The 17,959-nt window shown below is 39.6% G+C and overlaps 1 protein-coding gene across 5 annotated transcripts in view; it reads left to right on the plus strand.

Moving 5' to 3' along the window:
* Positions 1-17,959, plus strand: part of LOC310826723 (proprotein convertase subtilisin/kexin type 5-like) — a 165,458-nt gene that overhangs the window by 49,424 nt on the left and 98,075 nt on the right. For all 5 annotated transcript variants that reach the window (XM_083701929.1, XM_083701932.1, XM_083701931.1 and 2 more), the window contains 2 exons: positions 10,392-10,535; positions 12,188-12,264. In XM_083701929.1, coding sequence (XP_083558055.1) covers positions 10,392-10,535; positions 12,188-12,264 — 221 coding nt within the window. The remainder of the gene's footprint in view (positions 1-10,391; positions 10,536-12,187; positions 12,265-17,959) is intronic.

Raw genomic sequence — 17,959 nt, forward strand, 5'->3', positions numbered from 1 at the left:
GACTGGATTGAGGAGGCACTTTGCTGGTAAAACAGTTGGTCTGATATTTCAACAAGTAGCTTCAGGTGATAAGTTTAAAATAATCCTTCCAGATATTGTGCTGTTGCTTTATGAATGTAAATATCGTTGCAGATGAAATTATTTTCCATTTTTTTTTGAGCAAAGGGTGCAGAAACAAACAACTTAGAAAGTTTTATTAGTAACTAGTGTTTGCATTGGTGGCTATAACAGCATTATGTTTAAAATAGTAATATACCACTATGCAGTTGTTCAGATCTTGATTAACAAATAGCCTAGGAATGAAAAGAGCTGACCTAAGTTTATTCTTCATCAAAGACCTTTCATTCATATTTCTCAAATGATCTTTATTATAATTCTGTTGACTCCTACTATCTAAGGGACTTGGCTCAGCATGCTTTGCATGCTGCTATCTTATATGCTACTCATAAACATAGTTACTTGGAATAAATACTATTAGTCTAAATTAATTTAGGGTCACATCTGAAAATAATTTCATCTTTAGAACTGATTCTGAGTAGAATTGCTATAGGGAAAGCAGAGTTTGGAGTGTAAGACTCTGGAGATGCTGCATTCAAATGTACATAGTATTTTGGAGTTTGGGCATACGTGGCATCATCTTTAGGGACGCGGGTGGCGCTGTGGGTTAAACCACAGAGCCTGGGACTTGCCGATCAAGTAGATAAATAGGTACCACTCCGGCGGGAAGGTAAATGGCATTTCCGTGTGCTGCTCTGGTTTGTTAGAAGCGGCTTAGTCATGCTGGCCACATGACCCGGAAGCTGTACGCTGGCTCCCTTGGCCAATAAAGCGAGATGAGCGCCGCAACCCCAGAGTTGGCCACGACTGGACCGAATGTCACGGGTCCCTTTACCTTTACCATTACCATTACCATTACCTTTACAGCATCATCTTTATGCAGTGAAGTGGGGTGGGAGCTGGCACTCAAGCCTAAATTAGATTCAAGTACAGGTTCTGGTGTGCACAAATCTGACATTCAGATGTGTGGGTGGGATGGGATGGAAAGACCAGATAGATCTTATGAAGACTCTCTAAGCCATGCTTTGATAAGTCTACCTAAGAGAAGAACTAAACAAACAACAGATTAAATGGCCGATCAGAGTATTCACATCAACTTTCTTCATCTCAAACACCATTTTAAATTGAGGCCACTCATTTATCTTTAAATAATGGGAATGCTGATGTGTATACATTTGTACTTCTTAATGAGCAGCAGTAAATAATTTTCTAGTAAAGGGTCCCTAGAACCAATATTCATTAAACTAGCATTTTTTCACAAAAAATTGTAGAAATATGACATTTAATCTTGACTAGGGATGAATGAGCCCATTACAGTGTTAACTTGTTCCAGTTTTACATGGGGACAAAACCAGTGCTATTTTTCTAGAGGTGTGAGAACTCACCATGAGCTCACTTTTGTTCTTTTATAATAGCAATGGTGCTCACCTGAGAGGTGCTGGAACTGAGTTCAAGCTGAAAATAAGCTTTGGACGGGACTAAGTCTGAGCTGTCCTGTTTCTGTGTGGGTTTTAAAGAGAAAATCCGTTGAAACCTGCAACGAAATATACATTTAAAATGTGGGGGAAATTACTTAAATGGTGGTCCAAGTGGTAACATTAAGCTTAGTACCTATCAGGTGATATTTTTCTCCTTGCTGAGAATGAGATGGTTTCACTTTAATTTTTTTATTGGTCTATAGTGTGTCAGACACCGGAGGAAACAATCCCCAGGAGCGGATAAGACAAGGAAAAGTCCTTGCCATCTGCTTTTTATTCAATATTTACAGAGAGAGGCTTGGAACACAGCCTCTTGGAATAATGGCGTTGTCCCGAGTGACTCTCCACTCCCCTTTTCTCCCACTTCCTCATTCGTCATTGTCATCATATCCCCTACAAGTGGCGCTGAGGGCCCTTTGCTTCTGAGCTCTCTGCTCTACTACAGTCATACCTCGGGTTGAATGTGCTTCAGGATGAGCGTGTTCGAGTTGCGCTCCGCAGCAACCCGGAAGTAACGGAGCGTGTTACTTCTGGGTTTCGCCGCTTGCGCATGCGCAGACGCTCAAAATGACGTCATGCGCAGAAGCAGCGAAAAGCGATGGGTGCTTGCGCAGACGTTCCGTCGCTGGTTACGTTTGCTTCTAGATGCAAAAGGGGCTCCAGAATGGATCCCGTTTGCATCTAGAGGTACCACTGTAGTTTCAAGGCTTGCCGGGTTCTGGGAGGGGGGTCTGGAATGCTTTCTAAAGACCCTCTGTTACCCTCCTGGTGCTTCCTCTTCCTCCTCCTCTCCCATTATTTCCCAGCTTTCCCACTCATCTGCCTCTGAGCTGTGATCTCCCTCAAACCCCTGTTGTAATTCTGAACTGTCGTCTTCTTCTCTGGAAGGGTCAGGCTGGGAGGCAGTCTCCACCATTCCTCCTCTGCCCAGTCCCTGACATAGTGTGGGGTTTCAGTAATTGTTGGACACTTCACTTATGACTATTGATTTTACTTTCAGAGAAAATAATCCAACCCACTGCCCACAAACGTTTGGCAGCCCCTGACTTAGCATGATGTATGAGTCAGGTCAATGTATGCAAAGTGTGTGTAGCAACATAACGTGTTCACACACGCTAGCTCTTGTGTCCTGGCATTGCAGATTAAAGCATGTTCTTGGTAAACTTTGGTGAGCCCTAGCTCTGGCTGAAATAAAACTTTATAGTCCCAGCTATTGGTTCACTTAGAAAAAGCAGCTTACGAGAGGTCTCCCAAGCTCAATTTGTTTTATGATGAACATTTTCAGTTTTTTCACATGTGTTTCAGGAGTATGAATGGACATGTTTCTTAAAAGAATTCTTCTTGTTGTTTTTTAAAAAATGCATGTGAACTGAATTCCTGGAGGGAGCTGCCAAAAGTTCTATTTACTGGCTTCTGAACTTGCTGAATAAAATGCCACAAGCATCTTAAACTCTGCAAGGGAGAAAGAAATGTCAAGGGTGATGGATCTTTAGCTTATCGTAGCATCAGTTTACACTGCTGATATGCCTGTGAATTCTGCTGGCACTGTGTATGGCTTTTAAATGAAAAATACTGGTCCAGATTCAAAGAGCTGTTTAGGCTTTCAGAAGAGAGGTGTCACAAGTTGCTTCTGAAACTCCCTACTGTTTGCTGTGGAGTATTGTTGGGGAGCTACTGTTTGAGAAAAATAACTCTAAAGCTCTCATTGGCTCATAGTTTTACAGTTCTTTGACCCTTGGCCAGTATATTCCTTTTTCATGTTTGCTTGAGGCATTGCAAATCATGATGGCAGAGTGTGTAATAAACTGAGCTCATAGACTTATTTGCTGACTTTATTGATGTTTAGCTCCTGATCAGTATGCATTCTCAGTAACCACATCTTAGAGCTGTTAGTATGAATATCATAAGTATTTCAAAGTACAGCAGCTCATTATATACTCATTGCTGCTGCAGCAGAGAAAAATTAATAGAGTGGTACATGAGTATTTAACCAATACACCTTAATGGCTCCAAAGTCCTAATAAACAGAAATTGTTGATAAATACAGACATAATTTATGTGAGGCTCTTAATTATTTCATTCCCATAAATTGCATGTATCCTTTTTCTAGAATGACAATACCATTTTGTTCATCATCGTTCAAATGACATATCTATTATAGGCAGCATTTCTGTGAGGTTTAACTATTCAAACAGAACATGACAAAGTGACATAGTATTTTTTATACACACAGCTACTTTACTCCATATTTCACTAACACAATCAAACAAACTTTTTGTATTCAGCCAGTTTTAAAAATACAGTGGTGCCTCGCAAGACGAAATTAATCCGTTCCGTGAGGCTCTTCGTATAGCGGTTTTTTCGTCTTGCGAAGCAAGCCCATTGACAGTTTAGCAGATTAGCGCTATTAGCGGTTTAGCGGCTTTTAGCGGCTTATCAGCTTAGCGGATCAGCTGATAAGCGGCTTAGCTGCTTAGAAAAAGGGGGGGAGGGGAAAAAACCTGCAGGAACTCGCAAGACATTTTCTTCTTGCGAAGCAAGCCCATAGGAAATTCGTTTTGCGAAGCGCCTCCAAAACGGAAAACCCTTTCGTCTAGCGGGTTTTCCGTCTTGCGAGGCGTTCGTCTTTTTTTAACCAGTCTTATTTTAGAGACATATCACTGTTTCCAGTGGCAACATATTTCTTCGGGGCCGCATGGGTGATTGGCTGCTTACCTGAGCCACAGTATGTGGCCCAAACAAATAATTATTTCAAAGTACATGAGAAGCTGCATGGTTTTGCACAAGGTACAATTTGTGGAGGGAATTTCACCCAACTGATAAAACTAGGTTCTATTCCATGGGATACAATATGTATTTGTCAATTAATTACATCCTTATCTCTAACTCACTGAGATACAAAATACATATATAGGTACAGTGCTCATTTTGGATCATGCAGCCATTACTGTAGAGGCCAAGTGGGGAAACATATTGTCTTACAATCCAGTTTGGAAATTGCATGCTTCAGTATTGTCAAAGCAATTAATTCAAGAAAAATTGTCAACCAAGTTAAAGGAATGCCTTTATTTGAATAGTACTCTGGATGTTAACCTTGTATGGGATTTGGGATATGGGAGGCCATGAAATCAGTTATTAGGGAAGTATATTTAAGAGAAACATAACATTTTTGGAGACACAGAGAGGCAGATAAAGATTATTTGCTTATGGGGATAGCAAAGTTAAAAGTCAAATGCAGACACACTGGGAGTTCTAAAATTTACAAGAAATTACTAGTGAAAGGTGTGCTCTAAACATTTATATGATACAATCATACACAGTATGTGGTCCATGGAGAGATTATAATAGTTATTGATTGCTGCTTGACTGGAGATCGTGCACTTTTGAAAATCCAAGAAAGGCTTTTCACTCAGTAGACGATATGCCAACCTATGAAATATGGCACATAGCACTAACTGAGAAAATAACATCAGTGCAGTTTAGCCCAAGGTGAAATCCAGCAGGATAAGTCAGATGAGATCTGAGTCCCTTTTTTCGCATAGGAAAATTGTCACATGAGAGATTTACAGCCCTCATTTTCTCAACACTCATTCTGGAAAGCTATACTTACACAGTGCAAGGTATTACAAGCTGTGAATGCATTGTTACGGTTTTTTGGATGCTGGTGATCCTTGTTTCAGACTCAAAACTTATTTTTGCTATGATTATTACAACATTTAATTAAAATTTTCAATAAAATAAAAATAAAAAGATTTAAGTCCAGGCTTGTCTCCACTCTGGTCAGTTCTATGTTCCAGAGAACAATGATTTAGGATATTGAGAAGTTTTTTCCAGATGAGACAGCTTCCAGCCTAAGCCAGCAACAAACAATTGGCTCTGCTGGGGTGTTATTGCCGGAGGACTGGAACAGCTAAAGAGCTCAGGGGAATAGCTGAGGTGCTTGAGAAAGGTACCTCATTCTGCTTGATGAAATCAGGTAGAGCATGTGTTCTCAGTAGGGTTGTTCTTCCCCTGAAAAGAGCAGGTACATTGTCTGGAGGTACTCTTTGATCCAGAATGGTCACTAGAGATACAGATGGCCTTCATGTCTTGGAGTGCCTTTTTCAAACTTCAGCTCTTCCCGAATAGAGATTACTGACCGCAGTTGGCCATACTCTAGTGATGTCGTGTTTGTAGCATTGCAATGTGTTCTACATGGAGCTTTGTCCTTGAATCACCTGGAAGTTATAATTGGTACGGAATACAGTTGTCAGAGTACTGCCATATGACACCAATCCTGAAAGAGGTTCTTTGGATATGTATACAGTTGTACCTTGGAAGTCGAATGGAATCCGTTCTGGAAAGCGTAATGCTGCTGGTCAACAAAAGAGGTTTAAAGACTCTCTCAAGGCAAATCTTAAAAAATGTAGTCTAAACACTGACAACTGGGAAACACTGGCCTGCGAGCGTTCCAGTTGGAGAACAGCCTTTATCAGAGGTGTCATGGGCTTTGAAGACACACAAACTCAGGACACAAGGGAGAAACGTGCTAAGAGGAAGGCATGCTTGGCAAATCCACACCGTGATCAACTCCCACCCAGAAACCAATGTCCCCACTGTGGAAGGACATGTGGATCCAGAATTGGCTTCCATAGTCACTTATGGACTCATTGTTAAAACCATGTTTATGGAAGACAATCTTACTCGGCTACGAGTGATCGCCAAAGAAGAAGAAGATATAAGGAAGGCATACCAGTGATGGTAAAGATTTTGCTCTTGTTGGAGAAGAGAAAGTTCAGGCAAGGACAGTCTGCTGACATCACTAAAGGAGAAATAAGCTGTCTTGTGGCAGGTTTCCAAACCTTTTCAAAGGAATAGGGTTTATAATCTTACACCCTTTTCTACAGCCCAAGGTACATGGCTTGTCTGAGCCAAATAACTGAACTTATGAGTCATTTCCCTCAGTGAGCTGCCTATGGGCTAATTTCTTAGCGTTAATAGAAATGGAAGAAAGCTGCCAGATCAACTGGATATTTTGGATGAAGAAGAATAAACGGGACTCGTCGTTTATTTTATTGTAAGATAAGAGATGAAAAACCTATGAGTGGGTTGGACATTGGTCAGTGCATTCTTTTCTTTAGTTTTGGCAGCAATAGATACAAAGGTCAGATAGGTTTCTTGGGTTGACATAAAGCCCATTATTATTATTATTATTATTATTATTATTATTATTAATTTTATTTATACCTTGCCCATCTGGCTGGGTTTCCCCAGCCACTCTGGGCAGCTTACAACATATCTAAAAACATAATAAGAACATTGATCTTTAAAAATTTCCCTAAACAGGGCTGCCTTCAGATGTCTTCTAAAAGTCAGATAGTTGTTTATTTCCTTGACGAGGGCGTTCTACAGGGTGGATGCCACTACCAAGAAGGCCCTCTTCCTAGTTCCCTGTAACTTTGCTTCTCACAGTGAGGGAACCGCAAACAGAAGGCCCTCGGTGCTGGACCTCAGTGTCCGGGGCTGAGCAATAGGGGTGGAGACTCTCCTTCAGGTATACTAGGCCAAAGCCATGTAGGACTGTAAAGATCAGCAGCAACACTGAATTTTGCTCGGGAACATATTGGGAGCTAGTGAACATCCTTTACGACTGGTGTTATATGGTCCCGGCGGCCACTCCCAGCCACCAGTCTAGCTGCTGCATTCTGGATTAGTCACTTTCCGAGTCCCCTTCAAAGGTAGCCCCACATAGGCAGCAACATGTGAGAGGGCATTCTCTGCTGTGGCATCTGATTGTGGAGCACCCATCCCTCACAGTTTCCATAGACACCAACCCTGATGAATTTTAGGCATCTTTTTATTTGCCAAACTAACTGGTTAGTTGACTGGAGATGTTTTGTTTGCTATGATATAATCTTAATTTATTATTGTAGTAGTTTGATTTTTTTTTAGATTGTTTTTATTTTATTAAGTATTATATTTTATGGTGTACCCTGCCATGGGATTAATTTTAGTGAAGGATAGGTTAATAATAAATAATAAAAAGTATATTTTGAGTGCATGGCAGTTTGGGGGGGGGAGGGGGAGAATAACCAGCTATGTTTACAAGAAACTAAGACTGACAGGGTCAAAATACCTTGAAAATGAGTCTTGAAATAGAATTGAAATCTTTATGCTATAAACTGTACAATGCCTTGGACAGACTGTCACTTAAGTAGCCCAGCCTTGTTTGTTTACAAATCAGAAACATTATAAAACTTGCTCTTCAGCATATTGCATTGGGATTTTTAAAGTAAGTAAAAAATGAGAAAAAGCGGGGTTTTAAAAATACATTGAGGCAAAATGGTTGTACACCCAAAAAAAAAGAGAAAGAAAGGAAACTACTAGCAAAAAGGGTTATCAAAATTTACCTGGCAGGGGAAAAGACCAATGATTAAATTTAAAATTTTAACAGTTGTAAAAAAACGAGGTGGATTCTCACTGCCAGTGGTACCTCAGGTTAAGTACTCAATTCATTCTGGAGGTCCGTTCTTAACCTGAAACTGTTCTTAACCTGAAGCACCACTTTAGCTAATGGGCCTCCCACTGCCACCGCGCCACTGGAGCATGATTTCTGTTCTCATTCTGAAGCAAAGTGCTTAACCTGAAGCACTATTTTTGGGTTAGCGGAGTCTATAACCTGAAGCTTCAGGTTAAGAACAGTTTCAGGTTAAGAACAGTTTCAGGTTAAGAACAGTTTCAGGTTAAGAACGGACCTCCGGAACGAATTAAGTACTTAACCCGAGGTACCACTGTACTATGAAGCAGCTTGTATGATCTGGTTAAAGGAATTAAAGAATACAGGATTGTTAGACCTGGAATGTTATGGGAAACATTATGGGTAGCATGCTTATTTGTGGAATGATAAGGTAAAAATACACAAAGAATTTTAACATCATTGCAGAAGAAGGAGTATATATGGAATATAGACTAGATACTAAGCTTTATAAGCTTTATAAGAAGTGAAAGCTGGACCATGAAGAAGGCTGATCGCCGAAGAATTGATGCTTTTGAATTATGGTGCTGGAGGAGACTCTTGAGAGTCCCATGGACTGCAAGAAGATCAAACCTATCCATTCTTAAGGAAATCAGCCCTGAGTGCTCACTGGAAGGACAGATCCTGAAGCTGAGGCTCCAAGACTTTGGCCACCGCATGAGAAGAGAAGACTCCCTGGCAAAGATCCTGATGTTGGGAAAGATGAGGGCACAAGGAGAAGGGGACAACAGAGGACGAGGTGATGGGACAGTGTTCTCGAAGCTACCAGCATGAGTTTGACCAAACTGCAGGAGGCAGTGGAAGACAGGAGTGTCTGGCATGCTCTGGTCCATGGGGTCACGAAGAGTTGGACACGACTAAACGACTAAATAACAACAAACTAAGCTTTATTGGAAAAGGAAACACCTTTATGGTTTTCGCCTATAGAAACCAGTCAGTACTCAAAAGAAAATAAATATGATGGAGAAGTGGGGTAAATATAGAGATATATATTTCTGGAAATGTATGAAAATTGAAAAAGTTTGAAGAAATCTGAGAATGGATATCAGATTGGTTTCAATATTATCACACCAATGAGTATTTTAAAAAGGATCTATTAAAAGGTTTTATTATGAGTTCTGATTTTTGAAAAAAAATGCTTGAAGGAAGAGAGAAATTGAATTCAAAATGTATAAATTATTATTAGAATGGGAGGTGAAAGACGAAATAGTGAAATTGGTAATGATGAAAAGGGTTAAGATTTAGGACACAATATAGAAATAAGCAATATAGAAATAAGGCCAATACATAGCACTTTAAAAAAAACAACAACCTACTTGCCACCTTTACAAATTCCAAAGCACTAATAGATTGCATGGAATACAAGGGAACTGATTGGGGGGGGGGGAGTGAATGAACTTTTGAGAACTCTTGTGGCTAGTATGTGTTGCTATGATACTTGTTCTAAGAATTTATTCCCCCCTTTTCTGCTTGTTCTCATGGAGCCCAGGGGAGCTGGAGCAAAGCACCACTCCTGAGGAAGGCCTGAATAGGATACTCATTAAAAGGATTCACACTCTCTGTGGTTCCCAAATGTCAGCCTCATTTCTTTATAAACTCACCTCCTCCATACAAAACAAAGAAAATATGAGAGAGAACAGTTCATTTTTCATTTAACATAAACTGGTGTACAAAAGCTCTGTCATAGCTGCTCTTCAATAAGCACCTAAAGTGGCAATTATTTGGGGGGAATTGTTTTGGCTACAGGTTCTTAGCTGCTGTTCCCCTCCTGCTGGTGCTGCACTAAACATGCCAGGAACTCTCTTTTTGTAGATATAAAGGAATCTGGATAAGTTTCCAGACAGCTATTTCAGGGATTATACAGTACATAACACTGCCTCTCCCTTCCCACCCACCCCAAACATTTTTTGTGTTTCCATGGCTATTCTGTGCAGGCATTTTGTCTACTTTTATCCACATGCAGTTGTGTTTGAAAATTCAAATACACTTTCTCCCCCCAGCAATCAAGTGTACTGTACTATTGAATGCTTAGAAAAGAGCTGTGGGGTTTCTAAAGGCACATAATAACAATTAAGTGCTCTAATAACTATACCCTGATATGATGAGCAATCTCAAAAGAAATAACTAGCTCTATTTTCATTTCATTTAGCATCCCTTTCAAATTATCTTGCTGTTTGTTAATTAGGGCATTGATTTTCTGTCTCTCCAGTTTAAATCAATATGCTCATTTGTGGATAATTAAATTGGTTATACTAATGAATAGGCTAATATTTCCTTGCATTGCACTGGCAACTGATTTCCTGCTTTTTTTTTTTTTTGCTTGTTTATTTTTCTTCCTATAGCACTGCAGCGATAATATAAACCTTTGTCAGTCAGATATGAATATTGTAGGTGCTTGGAGGAGAGGCTACACTGGAAAGAATATTGTGATCACCATCTTGGATGATGGCATTGAAAGAAACCACCCAGACTTGATGCAGAATTATGTGAGTCTCCACAGTGCTTCGGATAGCTGTTTTATTCTTTTATGCTTAATTGTTTATTTCAACAATTTGTATACTTCTTAATTACAGTATCCTCTGAAAAGGTGTGCAGGAGACTCAGAATGAAACTTACAATTTTCATTTCGCAAGCCATGCATCTGAGACATGGGCACCACTAACTGCTGAAATTTTACCTATCAGTAAACCGAATCTGGTCTTGCCCTACACAAACAAGCTCAAATGTAATGCATTTGCTGTGTTGTTTCAGTAATTAATCTTGTCTTGGTCTTTTGCTATGTGGCCATATTTGGTGTACTTTTCAGGCGAGAAATATTCTGAATCACTGCATCAGTCACACACAATCCATGCCCTCTAACCCGGAGGGCTCTTACGCCAGGCCACACCCTACTACACCAATGTTGGCAGCCCTGTTTCAGATAGAGTTGCTGATGAACAGGATTCTGAATTGCTGCACAATTCACACATAATCTATGTTCAGGGCCATGATCCCTGTTTTGATTGCTGCGAGTCCATACCAACAAAGCACCAATAATATCTCTAAACTCCAGTATTCAAAAGTATCTGGTGGTATTTTCTGCTACACTTCCTGTTCGGCACTATCCTTAGCTTGCTGCTGGAATATATTATTAGGACATGGTTAGAATCTCAATAGTTAACACATTTCTAGATTCTCACTGAGCATAAATTAACCAGGGATTACTAACTCCTCCCCATTCAAGTCCTTCATGAATTTAACAGGTCAACTTAATTCTCCACGTCGTTTGCTACCTATTACCTAAGCTAAAAAAATCACATAAGAGAAAATGACATTAATGTTTAATTGTATTACATATGTAAATGAATATATTTTGGCAATGTTATACAGAATCACTTGAAGGCAATAGACTAATTAGTTTTGAACAAAGGTGAAATAAAGATTAATCTGCCTCATCATTCTACCACATCAAATAACAAGAGTTGCAAAGATACACAGATGTTTACATTGTTTTCTACAGGCAAATGTGGAGAAGACAGAACCACATTTCACATCCATTAAAAGTTGCATATGCTCCCTGAAGATACAAAAAAATATGTCATCTAGTAGCTACTGTTAATAAAGATACACTTTCCCCAAACGGCTTTATTTTTCAAGTTGTATGTTTAAATTCTTTATTGACGCATGGAAATGTTTCCTTCAGGCAAATAATGTTCTCTTACAATTATTTAAATTGCTTGGCCTTTTAACAAGAATAATGTAATTCAAGTTTGTGAACAAACTATTTATTACTGTGATAAAGAGGATTTTGATAAAGAAAAGAAATTTGAAATATAGTAAATAACTAAAACTACACAACTAAGTACTACTTAGATTAAAACAGTAGTTTTCATAAATTATAAAAAAATATTTTAATGCAACTTCAATTTTCCAGAAGTAATTTAAATAATATATAAATCCTGCAGGTTTAGAACATGTATTGCTTTCCTAAACCACGCAGCAACCACAAAACCACAGGAATGTTAGTTAACCTAATTACACTCCTGTAGAAACCTGCTGAGGAATGTATGAGCCAGATGAGTCAATGGCTAATTAATGAGGATCTGCAGTTCATTCTTTTTCCATCTCTCTTTCCATTTCCCTTCTCTGTTGACTGCAGGACCCAGATGCCAGTTTTGATGTCAATGGTAATGATATTGACCCCATGCCTCGTTATGATGCCAGCAATGAAAACAAGTAAGGCCCTCCTCTGTGGAATGCAAGGCATTGGAAATTCAGTTGTATCATGTGCTCTCTCTTTTTTCTACAGCACTAATTGCACAAGTTGAAAAATTCTATTTTTGTTAGAATTTTTAACTTTTATCTAGTAAAGGTAATGCAGGGTATGATTTGTGTCTTTTGCATCTCAAATATACATGACATATGGTGAAGAAGCTGTTTGAGCATATACAATATGATGTGTGTGTGTGTGTGTGTGTGTGTGTGTGTGTGTATAACAACTATGTATATAGTTAGATCTTTGAATAAAGTTGAGTTACAAATATTTAAACTGCATTTATTTTCAGAATGGTATTGGTGATACTTTCTCAGGTAGCTTCTGATACTTGCTTGTAATTCTGGTGTCTAGGTGCTGCTTTGAGTAATCCAAAACTGGTTGCTGTGTCTATACCAAACAGGAATCAAATACGTAGAGTTGTTGTTCACTAGGTTCATAAAATGCCTATTTTTTCTGTCTGTCTGTGACTGGAACATAGTTGAACATAGTTCACTGTATTGTGGTCTGGCAAGCGTCATTTTTGCAGTCTCAGGGTGGTCATAAAACCGAGAGGCTTACTGAGTTCCTATTGGCTCACCATACATGACAGGTAGACTAAAACGGCTCAGTGACTGTCAAGTTGTGTAGACAAGGTATGGGGCTAGTCTGCCTATTATTACCTGAATACAGAAAGGTGGAGAAAAAACCTATGTGGAAGCTCCACAAACTCCATAATTCTTAAAAGCAGAAGTTCCCTTTTGTGAGTCTTAATATGCTTCTCCCCTGTTTAGGAAACAAAATACATTTATGGTGGGAATAGTATGGTCAGGGCCTAAGGGCAGATGCGCCACTTCCTTTCTGTATGACTAAGCTGAGCAGTTTTATTGACTTGACTTCTCTGTTGTGGACATCTGAGAACTGGCTGACCAGCAGCTCTTCAGATATCTTTGTTGCAGGCTTTTTAGGACTTTAAAACAGCACTTTGAATTGCATCTGAAGATACACTGGAAGGCACTGCAGAACTTTAAGCATCAGCAATATATGTTTGATATGAGGGTCCAGGTTAACGTCACAACTACAGTGGTACCTCGGGTTAAGTACTTAATTCGTTCCGGAGGTCTGTTCTTAACCTGAAACTGTTCTTAACCTGAAGCACCACTTTAGCTGATGGGGCCTCCCACTACTGCCACGCCACCAGAGCACGATTTCTGTTCTCATCCTGAAACAAAGTTCTTAACCCGAGGTACTATTTCTGGGTTAGCAGAGCCTGTAACCTGAAGCGTGTGTAACCTGAGGTACCACTGTATGTCCTCAATTAGATGAAGTATTTAAATGCTCTTCAAAGGCATTCCGACGTATGCTGCATTGCAGTAATCAAAAGTGGTTGTTACAAAACCATAGATAACTGCACAAAGGCCATTCATTTTACAGAGGAATGCTCAGAGTTTCTATCTCGTTATGCCTGGATTGCTATGTAAAATGAATCAATCCAAATGCTTTGATTCCAAATAGTGTCATCATCCTGGTGCATCTGAAATGAAGATGCAATGCCATGATTTAGAATTTTGTGCTGGCATAGATGTTGGAATAATCCAATTCTGGCCACCATTATCATTAAATGCCACCAAAGTCACAAGTAAAAAAAAAAGTTAAAAATGAGGACATAAAAACAGAACTCCAGGTAAGACATATTTATTATATCATAGAGTTATCTAGTCCAACCCCCTCTAATGCCAGAATCTCAACTAGATCATCCATGGCAGATGGCCATCCAACCTCTGCTTAAAAATCCAAGGAAGAAAAGTCCACTACTTCTCATGGGAGTCTGTTCCACTGTCGAACAGCTCTTACTGCCAGAAAGTTCTTCCTGGTATTTAGTCAGAATTTCCTTTCTTGTAACTTGAATCCACAGGTTCAGGTCCTAGCCTCCAAAGCAAGAAAAAATAAGCTTGCTCATCCTCCACATGACAGCCCTTTAGATATTTGAAGATGACTATCATATCTCCTTCAATCTTTCCTCATAAGGCTTGGTTTCCAGACCCTTGGTCATCTTGGTTGCCCTCCTCTGCACACATTCCGGCTTGTCAATATTCTTCTTAAATTGTAGTGTCCAGAATTGGACACAGTATTCCAGGTGTGGTCTGACCAAGGCAGAATAGAGTGGGACTATTACTTCCCTTGATCTGGACACTCTACTTCTGTTGATGTTAGCTTTTTTTGCTGCTGCATCATACTGTTGACTCATGTTAAGCTTGTGGTCCACCAAGACCCCTAGATCGTTTTCACATGTACTACATGCAATACATTCTATACATACATTCTATATAACCCTTGTAACTGATGGCCTCCAGTCAACTCATTAATGTTAGGTTTGTTACTAATAGACAGCTTAGACCTCAAGCTTCCACTGTACTCAAGATGCCACTCTTTTTGCCAAGCAAATCAACAACTGAAGGCATGGTTGAGTAAGTACAATGAGGGGAATGACACAAGCAGACTCTGTACAAAAGTCACTATTTCTGAGCATAAGGAAACAAGATTCTTTTTAAAAAGTGTCAATTTTTCATTTTAACCCAATTGATACTTTTTTTTGATAACTTATTTCTCTCTAGCCTTGTTGTTATCATAGCAATTACAATGGTCCCTTTGTTGTTTTCTTTCTGCAAGCTCATCACACATATTTAGTTTCATTGCAAATGATGGAGCAGTATTTTTTGTTTTGGTTGCCAAGTAGTGATGGACATTCTTGCTTGATTTTTCTTTGCTATGTTCCACTTAATTAAGTGGCCAACAGAGAAATCTAGCATCTAGGATTTTATCCTCTGGATAGGAGGAAAGGGAACTACCTAAAACTCCAACATTATTTACCCCAGCAAGTTTTCCCATTCCTGCAAATAAAGGTCAGCAGGTAAGGGTCTTGGCTCCACTCACAGGTCGAAGGCAGGCAGCAACATTTTGGGATGTAGGTCTCCCAGGATTCAGTTTGCTCCCACCTTTGAAGGTGAGAGTCCACCTCATTGCACCATTTGGCCTCATTGCTCTTTGTTCCCTCAAATACCGCACCTCACAGAACAAATCTTCTCTCTCAAGGTCCGATTCTTGATCCAGATCCCGAGTGGCTCCAGCTGATTACATGTAGTTTGAACGGTGACACCTAACTAAGCTGCACTTACCTGCAGACATCACTGATAAACTCCAATCCAGGAGGCTCTCTACTTATACCAATCCACCCGGAAAACCTTTTTGCTCTGGTGCATGACCACAAGATGTTCCTACAAGAAACTGGAATTTTCTACTATCTTTTCCTGTTTCCAGAATGGCCTCGGTAGAGGCCTTTGCCCAAAAACTATCAAGAAGTGGTGGCTCTCTCCTCCATCCTGTCATGACCATTCACTTTCCCCCTCTCCTCCCATCCACTCTTGAAATGATTCCTTAGAGGGGCAACTCTTAAAATGTTCCCTGACCAGGAAATGGGAAAAAGTATGATTGTGCCTTCCTTAATTGTAGTTTGCTATTCCCAATGAAAGGTGCAGAATCTGCCCTTAAGACAGACTGCAGTACCTATCATTTTCTCTCTACTTTCTCCTTTCTCTGTATGTCTCAGGCGTAGAATTTCATTTTTCCTTCTATAACTCCTGTCCTTTCTCAAGCTTTGTGAGTTCACAAACTGAATCCTGGGAGTCTTGCGGCCCAAAATGTTGCTGCCTGCCTGCAACCTGTGGGTGCAACCAAGACCCAATCTGCTGACCTTTCATTGGGAATTAAAAACTTACAATTCAGGTAGGTACAATTGTACTTTTTGAATGCCCACTCAAGATTCATAGATTGCCCCCTGAAGGACATTTGTTACTGATTAAGAATTTTTATTTATTTATATAATAAAACATGTAAACTACTTACTAGAACAAAAGACCTCTAAGCTAGTTGACCATTTAAAAAATAATAATCAGCCACCTAAACTCAAAACAATTAAAACAGTATCTCCCCTAACATGTGCAATAGATTATTCTAGCCGTCATTTTTTGTACCAGTTGCCTTTCTCCTTGCTGGCTTTGACTGGTGAAAACAGCATAGTCAAACTTCCTTGTTAATTTGGCATGTATAAAAAATAATTAAACAGAATATGGGGCTATAATACAGCAGGAATAGAAGGTTGCAAGATTAGAAAGCTTGGCCCAAAACATGAAAGCCAAAATCTTCAAAGAATGAGAGTGGGAAAACGTGGGGGCATGGACTTTTAGCTGCTGAGTTCGTTGGTGGAGTGAAATAAGGAATCTCTTCTTTCTTAAGAACTTCAGAGGATGGAAATACCTACTACAGATATTTGTGCAATCCTGAGCATATTATTATTATTATTATTATTATTATTATTATTATTATTATTATTTTGCTGGTGTCACAAGTATCAAGTATTGAGCTGTGAAACAGCTACAATTTTCAGGTTGCCCAATATTGTTTATGTAATATCCTCATTTTTTTTTTAAAAAAAGTACTGTGTGTTACCTCAGTTTAAGTAATTTAATACTCATAGTAATTTATGTGCCTTAAATTGTAGAGACACTTTTACATGTCCTGTTTGACTCTTCCTAATATTAAGAAATCCAAAACAAGACCACTTCTTAGTATTTATTGCAGGAGCTGCCAGGGCTAAAGTAGTTAGTTCCCTGTTTATGTGTAATGAACCCCCACAACCAAAGCTTTTTTCTAGCTCCAAAGGTGTCAGAACTTGCCTCCCTGAGAAGACCCATTCTGGCTGGGGGGCGGGTGTCTCCTTGTGAGCCAGAGGCAGCCTCTGTCAGTCTCCGTTTGCGGAGGTGCCTCAGTCACCTTCACAGGTCTGGAGAGATTGTGCAGGTGGGGATGGTGGAGATTGGGAAAAGAGGCAGCCTGCCCCACTTGCTCAGCAGTACCCCTCTCTGAGAGGTACTGGAATGCTGTTCCGGGGCATTCCAGCTGAAAAAAAAGCCCTGCCCACAACCTTAGTCTGGAATATCTCTCTAGTAATGAAGGATGTATTACATCTGCTACTCACACCCTGCTCAGGCTGCAACATTGCTTGGGCCATGATAGTCTCTGCTGCCTTATTGTGGCTTACTTTCTGTGTTGGCTCCCGCTCAGTGGCCAACTAAAGTTCAGCTTTGGCAATTTATACTTTGGCAACTAGCCAGGCATCGTTTTGTCAAAAGTAGTTCTTTATCACTGCCCACTACTTTATTGCTTTTTAATAGGTGTCACATTATTTGATGGTATTTGATTTTACTGTTTGCTATTATATTCTAATGGATTATTGAATATTTCTTTATTTGATATACAGTAGGTTGTTTATCTTAAAGTTATGTTTTTATTATGAATGTATTTGTATTGGATCATATGTGATCTTTGCTGTCTGTTGTTTCTTCAGTTTGTAAACCACCTTGTGCATAGTAATATAGAAAGGTGGCATACAAATTAAAAGTGAAATGAAATGAAACATACAGCAGATATATCAAAAGATTAGAGAATGTACCGTATTTTTCGCTCTATGAGATGCACCAGACCGCAAGACGCACCTAGTTTTTGGAGGAGGAAAAAAAGAAAAAAAAATTCTCAGAATCTCAGAAGCCAGAACAGCAAGAGGTATCGCTGTGCATTGAAAGCAGCATTCCCTCTTGTTGTTCTGGCTTCTGTGATCGCTGC

Source organism: Podarcis gaigeae, assembly GCF_964106915.1.
Source record: "Podarcis gaigeae genome assembly, chromosome: 11".
Lineage (NCBI taxonomy): Eukaryota > Metazoa > Chordata > Lepidosauria > Squamata > Lacertidae > Podarcis > Podarcis gaigeae.